We start from the raw sequence: 14,352 nt of genomic DNA on the forward strand, positions 1-14,352 counted from the left end.
TCTTCTCAAAATGCAAATGGGAGCCAATCCCTCCATCCCCACATAGAACCTGCTGAATGCCTGCCGCCTTGCTCAACATGGCCTGCAAAGTAGGACTCCTGCCACATCTCCAATCTCACCTCCCATCACTCTTCCCTCCCTTGCTACACTCCAGCTATTGCAGTCTTCCCTCAGTTCCTCACCCTGGAATGCTTATCCCTACAATCCTTTTCACGAGTTAGCACCAGCACACACTTTTCAGATCTCAGCTCAAATACCAGAGGCTCAGGAAACACGTGATTCTTCAGAGGACCTGTGTTAACCAGCAATCAGAAATTTGCATTCCTTTTGTTAGTGCTATTTTCCTTTAGAATAGCATGACTATTCATTTGACTATTTGCTTAATGGCTCTCACCCACCAGACTGAAAACTCCATGAAGACCAGGTCCTTGAACACTTAAACTGACCACTAAATCCCCAGCACATGGGCACCATGCCCAACACCGGCAGGGGCTTGGCACCTTCCTCTTGGCTGTTATGAGAAACAATAGTATACTGTTAAGGTGCTTTGTAACTGGAGCATGTGGTAGGAATCATTATCATCTGGCACCCTCTGACAAGTGAAAACATAGAGGCTCACAATGACTGACTTGCTCAAAGCCATATAAAGCAAACAAGCAAGTGGGTGAGTGTGGCACCCTTGGCTTCCAGTCCAGGCTTTCTCCAGCGCATACTCCAGCTTTTCTGTGTGGTTTTTGCTCCCACAGACGATCTTTTCTCTTGTTTACTAGTAAGGAATCACGAGTTTGGCCTCCTAAGCTCTAGCTCTAGTTTTACTGGAATCATTACCTAAGGCTTTCGTCTCAAGCCCGCAGGTCACAAGCAATGTCATTTGTCTCCATTTCCCTCCATGGTACACACTCAGCAAATATTACTTGAAGAATTTCTGGCTATGAGGCAAGAATCAGTAACTGAATTAAATATATTCACCCACTCTAAGCCAATCTTCCACAAACAAGTTATTTTTCCTGCCCCATCAGGACATCATTAAGAAAGAAATACACGAGGACGCCTGGGTGGCTCAGATGGTTAAGCGTCTTCGGCTCAGGTCATAATCCCAGGGTCCTGGGATTGAGCCCCACACCAGGCTCCTGGCTCAGCGGGAAGCCTGCTTCTCCCTCTCCCTCTGCCTCTCCCCCTGCTCGTGCTCTCTCTCTCTGTATCTCAAATGAATAAATAAAATCTTAAAAAAAAAGAAATACACGAGTTTTCCCTGTAATACAATTATCAGCTGTCTATCGCACCATGCCAGGCAGTCCAACTTAAATAGAACATACACCCTTACCCTGTTGGCCAGTGCACAGAAATATTACATGTGGCCTTAAGAACAATGCACATTATTAATAGCCCATGAGCTTATCCCTTTCCCCAAGTACCCCCTCCCCAACCCTCCTCCTCCCTGCCTGCAGAAGGCACACCACCCTCCTGCACAGGGCTGAAAATATAGTCTGTGGTTAAGTCAGCAGGGGCGAAAAGCCCCTGAAACAAATATAGCCAAATGCCTGACACTCCAAATTATGACCGAAACCGAGTATCTCTGTTCCATTCCCATCCCACTCGACTCCTAGCCCTAAGGGAAGATTCTCATCCTTAGCCTCAAAATTCAGCCACAATTTTTTGTCCAATGTGAAAGAGTAAAGCCAATAAAAAGAGGTAGTAGAAAACTAGCCCCAAATGTGTAAAGAAGAATTAGTAATTCCAAACACCACACCATTTCTGGAAATCATTCATGCTTTGCTCTTCTTTTCAAAATGCAAGTAGAGACTTCAGTTGCTTTATATTTCATTTTGCTTTTTAAGAGTGAGGAAATTTTCAAAGAAAAATTTTAAATTTTTCTGAGAGACTAGTACATTCAAGTTTAAAAGGGACATAAGCCAAATCAATCAAAAAATTAGTAACAAAAATGAGGCAAGGACAGGCATACAACCCGACACTGGCACTAAATTTCAAAGTACGTACGAGATCTCTAAAACGATGACCACAGGGCTCAGGAATCCCTGGCTTAAAATCAAACAGCTTCTCAGCACAAACACATACATAAAGCCATTCTTCTCCCCGCCTTCCAAAACTCCCACAACTTACCAAACTCAGCTCACTGTAATTTAACACAGTATTTACAATATGGCAAATTGACACAGGCTCACACTGACTTCTCAAAGGATGAAAGACCAACAGAAGGCACTAATTCTATTAGTCTTCCCTCAGTTAACCAAGCCTGAGCCATAAAAAAAACCCAACCAGCTTGCTTTGTTTTTAAATTTCAGATGGACGTGTCTCTAAAGGGTCTGACTGTACTGCTGTGAAAAGTACGCTCAAGCCACCAGACGGTGCAGGCTGCTGAAAGCAGGTTCTTCCAATTAGCAATAAATGTACCCAGCATGGCTCAGGCAAGAAGACAGTGCGGTGACATCTTGTACACCATCAGGTTCAAACACTGGGGCAGCTGAACCATCTGGGGGATGGGAAACCTGTAAGGCTGCCAAGCGCGACCTTGTCACCCATAAATCTATTACCTGGGCAGATGAGGCAAGGGCAAACTGGAGAAAAGATCAATATTTCGGTTAGCAGTGATCCTTTCTCTTCAATCCACCTATATCTGCAATTTGTGAAAAGAGGGGGAAAAAGGATGTGGGAGAAAAAAAATAAAGCTATATGGTATTTTCCCCTTTCCTTAAGAGTAGTATTATCCAGGAAATTACCTATGCAGACTGCCTGTAGAAGGAGACAATTAAGCCTTACGCCAATTTCTACACCACTGGTGAATAGTGGTTAATAACTTCACACTTTTCTTTCTGTCTCTTAACAAGGAGGGAATGGCACTTTCAAAATCATTACTGCTCTGTCATCTTGGTTCTGTGCCAAAGCAAGGAGCTTTAGAACACCCGTCAAATAACACACAACTTGTGAAAAAGAAACATATACCAAAACAGGTTTATATAAAATGTTCACATATATAGAAACAGGACTGCATTTGGGTTAAAAGAAAGTCACTGTTTCTGGTGAGGGTTGGAGAACAAAGGAGGAGATGTCCAGGACTCACTTATGTGAGTCGAGCTAGAGTTATGAAACTCTCTCTGTCTCAAGCTGACACAACATCAATCTCGTAGCATTTATCTCTTCATCTTTAGCCACATCCCTGGTGGTTTCAGTAATTAAACAGGTAAAATTTAATAGGTGAAAATACCATCCCTGCCTTCTCAAATAAGAGTGCCTAGTAAAAAAAAGTACCTAGTATCCTTTTTCCTGTTTTGAGTATCCAAGCCATTCTTGTAAACTCAAAATAGGCTTAAATATCAAGATCTTATTTTTAAAAATGCATCTCTTCCACATCCACCCATCCATCATCGCAGAAGCTACTAGGCCAGTGTGATCCCAGAATTACAGCAAACCAACATCCACTCTGTGGGGCAGAGGGTTAGTTAGGTGCTAGGTGAAACATCAAAACATACAGAGAGCAATCCCTCACAAACTGAAGGGAAGTGTAGACTGCAGAATACAGAAATCATGTGAAGTTGTACGCTTTTGTTTTGTTTGTTAACAAAAAGAAAACTTTTAAGTATTCATACTAATTTATGCAGACCCACTCTGAAATCTAGTAGTAAAACACCCAATGTTTGAGTTATAAAAAGGCGCTAATTCACATTGAGACTAAGGAAATTCAACCTTCCTTAAAAACAAAACAAACAAACAAAAAACAAAACAAACAAAACCAAAACAAACCCTGGCACTTTTCGGGTTAGTACTGAGAAGATTCTGAAAGATGGGAGAGGCCAGCCCACACAGCCCCAGGACCCCCTGTTATTGCTGCCGGCACCCGGGGGGTATATAATGTGTGTGGAGGAGGGAGGCAGGGTGCTCCTTCTTGACAAACACTTGTAGGATCAGCATGAACAGGGCCTTCCTTGGATTCTCCAAAGCTTGCCTAAGACAAAGATGAGGCGACCATCCCAAAACTTCAGGCAACGTAAATGGGATAAGGAATGAAGTCCATCAGTATCTCCTTGTTGAAGCTTTGTCCCCTTATGCTCACAGACCCCAACCCGTGGCACAGGCAGGTCTTGACCTCATTCATCTCCCTCTTCCCAGCTACCTCTAACATCAACCGCCTTCTGTCCTCCTGAACCTACACATACCTTCCAATGTTCAGCACCATAAGAGTACACACAGGTGGATGTCCAGGCCTCTTGGAGGTGCCAGTTTCCAACTATTAAGAAAGAAGGATATGGGTATTCTGAATTCATTTTTAAAAGCCTAAAGTTTTGCTACCATTTGTCATCTTACAACGCTATTACAATAGCACTGACTGTATTCCCATGTCTTACTGTATGGTGACACATGGTAGCTACATTTGTGGTGAGCAGAGCATAAAATATAAACTGTTAAATCACTATGTTGTACACCAGAAACTAATGTAACATTGTGTGTCAGCTATATTCAGATTAAAACAAAAAGTCCAGGGCGCCTGGGTGGCTCAGTCGTTAAGCGTCTGCCTTCGGCTCAGGTCATGATCCCAGGGTCCTGGGATCGAGTCCCACATCGGGTTCCCTCCTCGGCAGGAAGCCTGCTCTCCCTCTCCCACTCCCGCTGCTTGTGTTCCTGCTCTCGCTATCTCTGTCTCTGTCAAATAAATAAATAAAATCTTTAAAAATAAATAAATAAATAAATAAAACAAAAAGTCCAAAGTCTTGGCTATTTTGAAAGAAATATTATGCCAGTGTTTTCAAGTATGTAAATTCAAACCAGGCATAAATATAACCCACTTGTTTATTTGTATAAGCGCAACACTGTTTATCATAAAGTATGAATTATTCTATATACTTGAAATCTCTTGTCATCACATTTCTCTCAAATTACTGAATGTCTACGTTATCATAATTCAGACCAGCCTTCCATGGGGAATTTCCAAATTAGTCTTCTTATTCTTATATTTACCAACACTACTTTCATCGACTTTCAGAAAGGATACAGAGAAATGAACAAGCAAATGTTGATGTTAGTCAAAGTTCATTAATATAAAAGATCTGCAGTTAAAATGCCACTTACTTGACCAGAAATAGGTGTTTCTACAGAATTTAAGTGTATATGAAAAGAACTGAGGCTCCAAAATAACTATTAACTTATACTATGAAGAATTTCAACTCATTTCATTTGAATCGCCACAGATTCTGAATTAGTATGCATGAATTAATAATGCTGAATAGTATTACCAGTTTTGAAGAACTGCGAAGAATTTAGAACCCAAGCACCCCTGAAATACAATAAAAAGGGAAAAGTGCCTCTGACTTAGAATTTTATAATGTAAACAACTTCAAAAGGGATAAGTAGTCTGTAATCACTGAAAAAGGATATTGCTTCTTTTTAACATAAAATATATTCTGCCAAAATGTATTAAACCTTCATCTCAGCCTTAAAAGAAATCAAAATGTTATTAGGTCAGCTGAAGTTAAAAGTAGTCTTAACGGTGGCTATGAGAATACTGGAGAAAGAAGTAGAACTCTTTCCTCCTATGATCAACCCCAGCCCCCCCCCCCCCCATTTCCATGGATCTGATCTGGCAAAAAATTCTTTACACTGCCGTGTTTTAGGTGACAAAAACATACATTTTTAAGGCAAAAGTTTCCCTTCAACCTACAGAAGAAGGTAGGAAGGAAACATTGAGAACCAGCAGTTCTTCATCCTTTTTGCATCAGGGTCCCCTTTGAAAACTCTTAAATGCTACACACCCTCTCCCCCAAAAATGTACACATGTGCACAGACACACAAAATGTTGCATACAACCTCAGAGGATTCACAGACCTCCTCTGCATTCCATTTGGGTTGACAGAAGTTCTCCTAGGAAAATCTAAGCCAAGAAGAACTTCAAACCCTCTATATGTCGAAAAGATCATTTTCCTTCCTTCTTACTACCTTTACTATAATCGCCTCTATTTTCACCAACTATGACTGACAGTGTTAGAAAGGAGAGTGACTATTATTCATGACTCTCTTTTAGACCAGAGGTCCACAAATTTTTTCTGTAAAAGACCAGAAAGTATGTATTTTAAGCTTTGCAGGTCATTTAATTTCTGTGGCAACTACTCAACTCTGCTGTGCTTAACACCAACGCAGGACCAATAAAATTTTATTTACAAAAAACAGGCAGTGGATCAGAGTTAGCCCATGGATCACAGTTTGCTGATCCCTAGAATAGAGGAACAAGTTCAACAACTCCATAAGGAAGCAAAGAGATAAATACAATTAGGTTCCTAACTTACAGCATCCCTAAAAAATAATTTCCAGAAGGATTAAAGATCTAAATAAGAACAGAACCTGAAAGCTAGGCAGTCTGTGTCAATGGAGGAGGGAAAAGATTTCTTAAGAAAATAAATCAAATTATTTGGCATTAAAATAAACCTCTACACTTTCGAAGACCACAAATCAAGTTAAAGGAAAAGCCAGAGACTAAAAAATATTTGCAACACAAATGACCAAACAAGGATTAGCCTTTGAAAACCTAAGAAGAAATAGCAAGAGACAGAAGAGCCAAAGAAAGGGGCCATATATACACATATAGGCAAGTCAGGCAAACCAAACAGTTCAAACAAATGAAAAGATGCTCAACTTATCTAATAATCCAGAAATGCAAATTAAAAGCACTATGAGATACCATTTCACACTCATCTGGAGAAAACTAAAAATTCTGAGAAAAACAAGTGCTGGCAAGGATATGGAACACTAAGGATAATGCAAGGAGTATGTTTACAAGTTTATAGTGAATTTAAAATCCCTCAATAGAAAAAGAAACAAATTCGAAGAGGCAAAACTGCATGTCAAAATCATTTCCGATTCTCTTCAGAATAACCTCAGATACTGTGACTGAGGGAATCAAGTTCGGTGGTCCTATGGACACAGATATGAATTTAGCTGCTGTGATAAATTAAATGATTGCTATTACCAATAAAGTGTCACAGAGTGCTTGTGGATGTGCAGATTTCACTCTTGGTAATATAGGACAGAAAGTCTTGCACCTGTGACACTGTACTGTAGCACTGTTTATCAAGGGAAAAAACTACAGGGAATAGTTGGAAACCTAAAAACATGGACAATGGGAGAACAAAAAAATCCACTGTGCTCTACTGATCCAGTGAAATATCATACAAGAGGTAACATGAGTAAATCAAATCTAAAAATGCATCAACATGGATATACTTAAAAAGTAGAATATGTAGTAGGGTTTTTCCCCTACTTTTCCCCTGCTCTACTTTTTTTTTCAGGAAACAGCAAAAAAAATATGTATAGCATGACACATAAATGGTAAAAATTTTTAATGCACCACAGGTATAGATAAACGTTTGTTGTAAAAGCAAAAAACCGCGGGGAAAAAGCACAATACGAACCCCGAGAGAGCAGTTACCTTTGAAGAAGAGAAAGAAATGAGAAAGGATGGGAGGAATCAGTCTTTAGATGTCTCTATATTTTACTGCTTTTAATTATCTTTAAAAAAACTACACTTTTTAAGAAAAAAGATTGGAAAAGTGAAATTTTCTCTTATTTCCAGATACAGATGAAAGTCTCCCTTAGCACTTAATTATAAGATTCTCCATATGCACTCATTCTCTTTCACCATGGACACCAACAAGGCTAAAGCCCTCTGTTCCCGGGGGCCATTCCGAAGGGCTTCTGACAGGTGCTAGCCACAATGCCAAAAGAGTCCTAGGAAGGCTCGCCCAGACTGCAATGTTTTCATGCAATGATTTGGATACATTTTCTAAGTGCACAAATTTCAGCTCTGAACACCACTGAAAGCTAGGCAATCTACAACTGGTTGGCAAAGACTCATGTCAGCCTACCGGGTGAGAAACTAACAACACATGGGCTCTACATCCAACTAAGAGAGCATATATTCACTTTAAAATGCAACCAGAAATCCAGACCAAAAATCATTTTATCAAGAGCAGAGAAATAACAGAGTGCAGTACTAATTATTCCATAAAGACAAATATTACCATTACACTAAGGATTATGCAATGAGTACACTTGTAAGTTAAGAGTAAGTTTAAAATCCCTTTTAAAAAAACCCAAAGGGGTGAAATTATATACCAAAATCATTTCAATTCTCTTTAGATTAGCCTGATACTGTGACTGAGTTATGTATTATAGCCTCATGGCCAGATGTATGAATTTAGCTATGTGATAGAAGAATTTGCTTGCTATGACACATTCAGTGATTGTTCGTATCAATAAAAACTTACAGTTCAAAAAAAAAATCATCATTTTAAACACCAAATAGATTAGACTATTACAATCCTTTGGTCCAGTGTTAGCCTTTAACTGTTTCAAAATTAATCAAAGTCAAAAATTTGGACAGATTTGTGTCACTAAATGGCCTTCACTATTGTTCACAGAATAAAACCCTTAATTGATTAATGATCTCAGGGTGTCTATCGCCATCTAGTGAACAATCACTTCAATTACCACACCAGTCACTTGACAACCGAGTCTCGTGGGTTTAAAATCTAAGTCCACTTAGTGCTATCAACTTGCCCAGTATCTTTTCTTATGTCTCTCTATACATAGAGAACAAACACAAATACAGGTGATATTTATACCGATTCACTTTCGAGTGTCTATAAAGTTTCCATTACTTCTCTGTAAACACTGACTTCATTATTTTTAAATAACTTGCACACTATGAGGTCCCTCAAACAATTTAACCATTAACTAATTCCTCTACTACCGAGCAATTAAAAATCATAGAAGAGTTTAAAGTGTGAAAGATCACACCTGGGAAAAGACAATGTTGATGTCCATTTGACACATCTATTAGCATTTTTATTATAAACCTGTTTATGAAAGTACAATTAGTAATTATCCTGAGTACTCTAGCAGCCATAATACATTTGATTACAGAAATTATTAGGTCACCAGAGCCAAACCTGCATGATTCCAACAAAACTGAGCATACACAAAACAGACTTAAAAACAAGAAAGGAAGGGGGCTTACAGCCTCCCCAGACTGGGTGTTAATCCATATTCAAATGTAAAATTTTATAATCTTTTCAGATGACATGCTACCAGGTTTCCTCATTCATTTCCACTTGAACCTTAATCTAATTTATCCTACAAGGACTTGAAAAGCAAACAACTTCGAAGATCTTCAGGTTACTGTATTATTTTGTCCATTCCATCTTCTTACAAAAAAGACGAGTGTGAGGGGCGCCTGGGTGGCTCAGTCGGTTAAGCGGCTGCCTTCAGCTCAGGTCATGATCCCAGAGTCCTGGGATCGAGCCCCACATCGGGCTCCCTGCTCGGTGGGAAGCCTGCACCTCCCTTTCCCGCTCCCCCTGTTTGTGTTCCTGCTCTCGCTCGCTCTCTCTCTCTGTCAAATAAATAAATAAAATCTTTAAAAAAAAAAAAGTGTGATAAGTTACAAAGGTATTCCAAATCTCAGCCAACTGGCTCTCATTTTACACTTCACCCCTCCTACCTCTTTAATAATCAAGAAACGTTTGAAATCACAAAGGCCTAATAGTATATATGGAAAATGCTAGTAAACCCAAAGACCAATTACCACAGAGAATATTTCTATCCACCAGTGCTAATAATTATCACCAATACTTTAACAATCAGTTTTATTTTAGGAAATAATTTCTGTAGGTGGCTTTGAATCTTCTTCTAGAATAAGATTTCCAGGGAGCAACTATGTAATTATTATTTCTCATTAACCTCACATTACTTTCAAGGCCAACTTTCCGCAGTTGTTATATTTTTTTATTTGTGAGAAGGAGCAAAGGGGAATGAGACAAGAGGGAAAGGAGAAACCAAGAATTTAAATCACATATGATTATTTCTAGATTTGTTTGAAACTCTTTGTTTTTTAGTGGAGAGAGCAGAGCGGTTTTTTTATAGTTTATTAAGATTTGTTACTGCTATATTTTATACAAAAGAAAAATTAAAATTGAGTTTAAAGACCCTATTAAAGATCAAACTAAACAAAAATATTGCCCTTAAAATACAATGGATTAGGGGAGTGGGGGAGATCGCTGGACAAATTTGGGGCTTATCATTATCAACAGTGCCCTTTTAAGCTTGTGGATTTCTGAGCCAATGCAGAAAATGTAACAACAGGGATTTCCCACCAGCAAGAGGCACTCTCCAAGGGAGTAAATTGTCAACTATTGCCTCTCATGAGAAACTTAAGAGTAACCTTGATCCAATCTCAATAGTCAACCCATGTATTATCACCCAGTTGGGGCATAGTGAGTGCATTTCCTAATACAAAAATAAGATGGTATTCTATCAGAAGCCACTGGATACATACACAGAAATAAAATTTAAATAATTTTAAAGTAAACTTAGCCTAAGAAACTGAAAACGTCCTTCCCTCACTTCAACAAGCCCCTAAATTACCTGTATCTTCCCATGTAAAAAGGGCTTGTGTCTTGAGATGAGTATTGAAAAAGATGTCCTTCAAGGACTAAGAGGTAGAATATAAAGCAGAAGCACAGACATGAAAGACATGGTGAGATGGGACAGACAACCCTACCATGGGGGAAGCCTTACAATCAGGAAAATATGGATTCCAATTCAAAACAGTCACTTATTATACTTCACTTCTTTGAGTCTTAGCTTCCACATCTGCAAAATGGGAATGTTATGAACCATATCAATGAATTCTTATGGGGTTTTAATGACGTAATTCATCTGGAAGCTTCTCATATATTGCTGGTGTTTAATACATGTTTTGCCCTTCCTCACTGTGCCCTAAGCCAAGTCTGAGACAGGGCTATCAAAGGAAGAGTGGCTCGGGGTGCCTGGGTGGCTCAGTCGGTTAAGCGGCTGCCTTCGGCTCAGGTCATGATCCCAAGGTCCTGGGATCGAGCCCTGCATCAGGCTCCCCGCTCAGCGGGAAGCCTACTTCTCCCTCTCCCACTCCCCCTACTTGTGTTCCCTCTCTCCTCTCTGTCAGATAAATAAATTAAAAAAAAATCTTAAAAAAAAGGAAGAGTGGCTCTGTACCTCCTGTTTGTTTCATGCCAGCCAGCTCGCCACTGACCAATACAGGAGCCACTAGCCACATGTGGATAATAATAGTTTATTTTAATTATAATTAAATAAAACTCAAAATCCAGTTCCTCCGCAAGTCAACACTAGCCAGATAGCAAATGCTCACTAGCCACCTGGGCCTACTGTATTACATAGAGAACATTTTCACCACCTCAAGGTCCACCAGAGTGCTGGTCTAGACTCTAAAGGAGGGGTCAGGAAACATGTTTTCTGAAAAGGGCCAGATGGCTAATATTTTAGGCTTTGCAGGCCATGCAAGTCTCAACCCTGACTACCCAATTCTGCTATTGTAATGCTAAAGCAGCCACTGACAAAACATAATAAGTATGGGGGTGTTCCAATAAAACTTTATTTACAAAAATAGATGGCTGTCTGGATTTGGCCCATGGGCCATAGTTTTGCCAACCCCTACGTGATAGGATTCTGAGTTCACACCCTCAAAATGAGCATTCTGCCCATAACCATGAATTATCTCCTTAAGACTGAGTAGTCTCAAATCTACTGACAGCAATCAATACTTTACTGGAGTGAAATGGAATTTAGTATTTAACATAACTATTCTTTTACAAATTAAGAAAAACCCACGCATGTGGGGCTAAAACAGGTAAAGCTTATAGTGTTTCCAAAGTGACAGTATCTCAAATCTGATTGGTATCCGGCTCATCTTTCTAAAGCCAATAACTCTCAATCCATAACTCCACTACTCATCTATTCCTGGAATTGTGGACTTCTACATCCAACTGCCTACTTAATATGCCTAGAGATCTATTACAAATCTCAAAGCCAAAACAGAACTCCTAATCCCGGGGCACCTGGGTGGCTCAGTCGTTAAGCGTCTGCCTTCGGCTCAGGTCACGATCCCAGAGTCCTGGGATCGAGCCCCGCATCGGGCTCCCTGCTCGGCAGGAAGCCTGCTTCTCCCTCTCCCACTCCCCCTGCTTGTGTTCCCTCTCTCGCTGTGTCTCTCTCTGTCAAATAAATAAAAATAAAATCTTTAAAAAAAAAAAAAAAAAACAACTCCTAATCCCTCTCTCCCAGATTTCTCCATTTTAGTATATGGCTCCATAAGCTAACCAGCTGTAGGACTAAAATGGAGGCATACTCCTTGATTTTTTCCTTTCCCTCATTCTCCAACCTAACAAAATCAGCAACCAAAATAGCTCCCTTATGTCACTTTGCTCTCATTCCTATTACCTCCTAAAGAGCCCTTCCCTGACCAATCTAAACTAGCCATCTTAACATTAAACTAGCCCACCACCCTGTTTTAATTATCTGAATAACATTTACTTCTATCATGTTCTCTTAATTTTTATATTTGTTTATTCACTTATTTACAGTCTATTTTCCCAAACTACCCTCTCCCCATCCCAAGTCCCCACCACATGCCACTCTACCCCCCCTGCTCTACATAGAATGTGACCCTCATGATGCAGGGGCATCTTATAGGTCTTGCTCAACACTCTACCCCCATAACAATGCCTGGTACAGAGTAGATGCTCAATACTCTCTCAATGGAGGAATGAACAAATCCTTACTTAAAAAAAACTATCTGTCTCGAATTTGTCCTAAGAAGGGGCATTTGAAGCTATATAACTAGGTAACAAACTTGACTCTCCCACATTATAACATGTCAGAGTTAAAAAAAAATCTCATTTTTAGAGATGTTATACCATTTACCTCCCTTCCTTTGTATGTCACCAAAGCAGCCAGTGGTTTGGCGTAAAATCTGCTGTAGGAAAATCCCAGGCAGCCATACATACTGTTTGCTGTGAGCTTCAAAGCCTTCTGTCGAATGTCATACTGCAGGCCACACAAAGACAAAAGACAATAATATTTTAGACATTTAATCATTAAATTAGATGTCTTTTTATATCACCAATGAGGAGAAACCCTCAATATCCCCGGAAAAAAAAAAAAACTGTCAACACACTCAACCCATCCTCCCAGATCCATGATTCCCTGACCTTCTAGAAGCAAGTAAACACAGACTCCAAAGCTCCCAGAAGTCAGAAAGATTTTGTTCAGATACAGCTTTGCAGACAGAGGTATCTTCCATTCTGAGGCATTCTACTGTTTTTGAATGGTTTGCTGCCCACAAACTTAAAATAAGCCCATGTAATTGCCCATAGCATCATGTTTAAATCCTCCTAGATAATCAAAGTCTGAAAGCTAAGACTGTCACTGAGATGTCTCTTATTGAAAAGATATACCTGAAGAACAAGGTCTGGATTTAAATCCTGCTGTTTCATTAGCTGTTTGACTTGTTTTCTTCTCTCTACCAGCTTCCGGATCTCTCTGGGCAAAATGCCCATTTCTAAGTTTGGGTCTGGCAGCTCAGGGATCTGTTCTTGTTCTCCATCCTGATGAACACACAACAGAAATTTCAGACAAATCAAACTTTCATAAAACAAATTTCTAAAATAATACTTTGTGGAACTTTACATTATGATTAAATCTTGAAAAGCTACTTTCCTGCTTAAGTATAGGTCAACAACACATGGGTGGGAGAAGAAAAAGCTGAGAACAAGTCAACACTGGCCTCTTCGCCCACTTCGATCAGCCTCATTCCCAGTATCTCCACCCCTCTCGTTATTGATTAATGTAGATATCATTTAAAGGGATCAATTTTTATATATACTCCTCTCTTCAACAAGATTGGGGAGCAACATGTTTAGAGAAATTGTTTTTAAAATAAAAACACTGAAGGGTGCCTGGGTGGCTCAGTTGTTAAGCGTCTGCCTTCGGCTCAGGTCATGATCCCAGGGTCCTGGGATCGAGCCCCACATCGGGCTCCCTGCTCCACAGGAAGCCTGCTTCTCCCTCTCCCACTCCCCCTGCTTGTGTTCCCTCTCTCGCTGTCTGTCAAATAAAGAAATAAAATCTTTAAAAAAAATAAAACAAAACAAAACACTGAGACCTCTGGGATTTAAAAAAAAAATGCACCCCAACTATAGTTTTAGTCAAATGTACTCTCAAACAAAATGCCATAAAACTTTTACAACTATGGAGAATTATGGCAATTATTGTGAATGTTTTAGACTAAAAACTAAAACCCTAAATACTAAATCAGCAAATTTCTTTTAGGAATTTGGATTTCACATTTAAAAAGTCTATGAAATTTCCAAAAATTTATATACCAATTCCTTAGCATCTATGTAGTACCTTTTATCTGTAAATTGCCTTGCAATTGGTAAAAGAATAGCAACATTTTAGAAAAGTAACCAGCAGTCTTCTTATATTAAAATTTACAGAAGGAAAAAGCAGGGA

General features: G+C 39.4%; 1 protein-coding gene across 2 annotated transcripts in view; it reads right to left on the reverse strand.

Moving 5' to 3' along the window:
• POLA1 (DNA polymerase alpha 1, catalytic subunit) overlaps window positions 1-14,352 on the reverse strand; it is a 293,805-nt gene that overhangs the window by 222,838 nt on the left and 56,615 nt on the right. For both annotated transcript variants that reach the window (XM_081809030.1, XM_081809031.1), the window contains exons 25-26: window positions 13,296-13,445; window positions 12,763-12,885 (exon numbers count right to left, since the gene is read on the reverse strand). In XM_081809030.1, coding sequence (XP_081665156.1) covers window positions 12,763-12,885; window positions 13,296-13,445 — 273 coding nt within the window. The remainder of the gene's footprint in view (window positions 1-12,762; window positions 12,886-13,295; window positions 13,446-14,352) is intronic.

This window comes from Leptonychotes weddellii, chromosome X, assembly GCF_054177405.1.
Source record: "Leptonychotes weddellii isolate Sample4059 chromosome X, ASM5417740v2, whole genome shotgun sequence".
Taxonomy (NCBI): domain Eukaryota; kingdom Metazoa; phylum Chordata; class Mammalia; order Carnivora; family Phocidae; genus Leptonychotes; species Leptonychotes weddellii.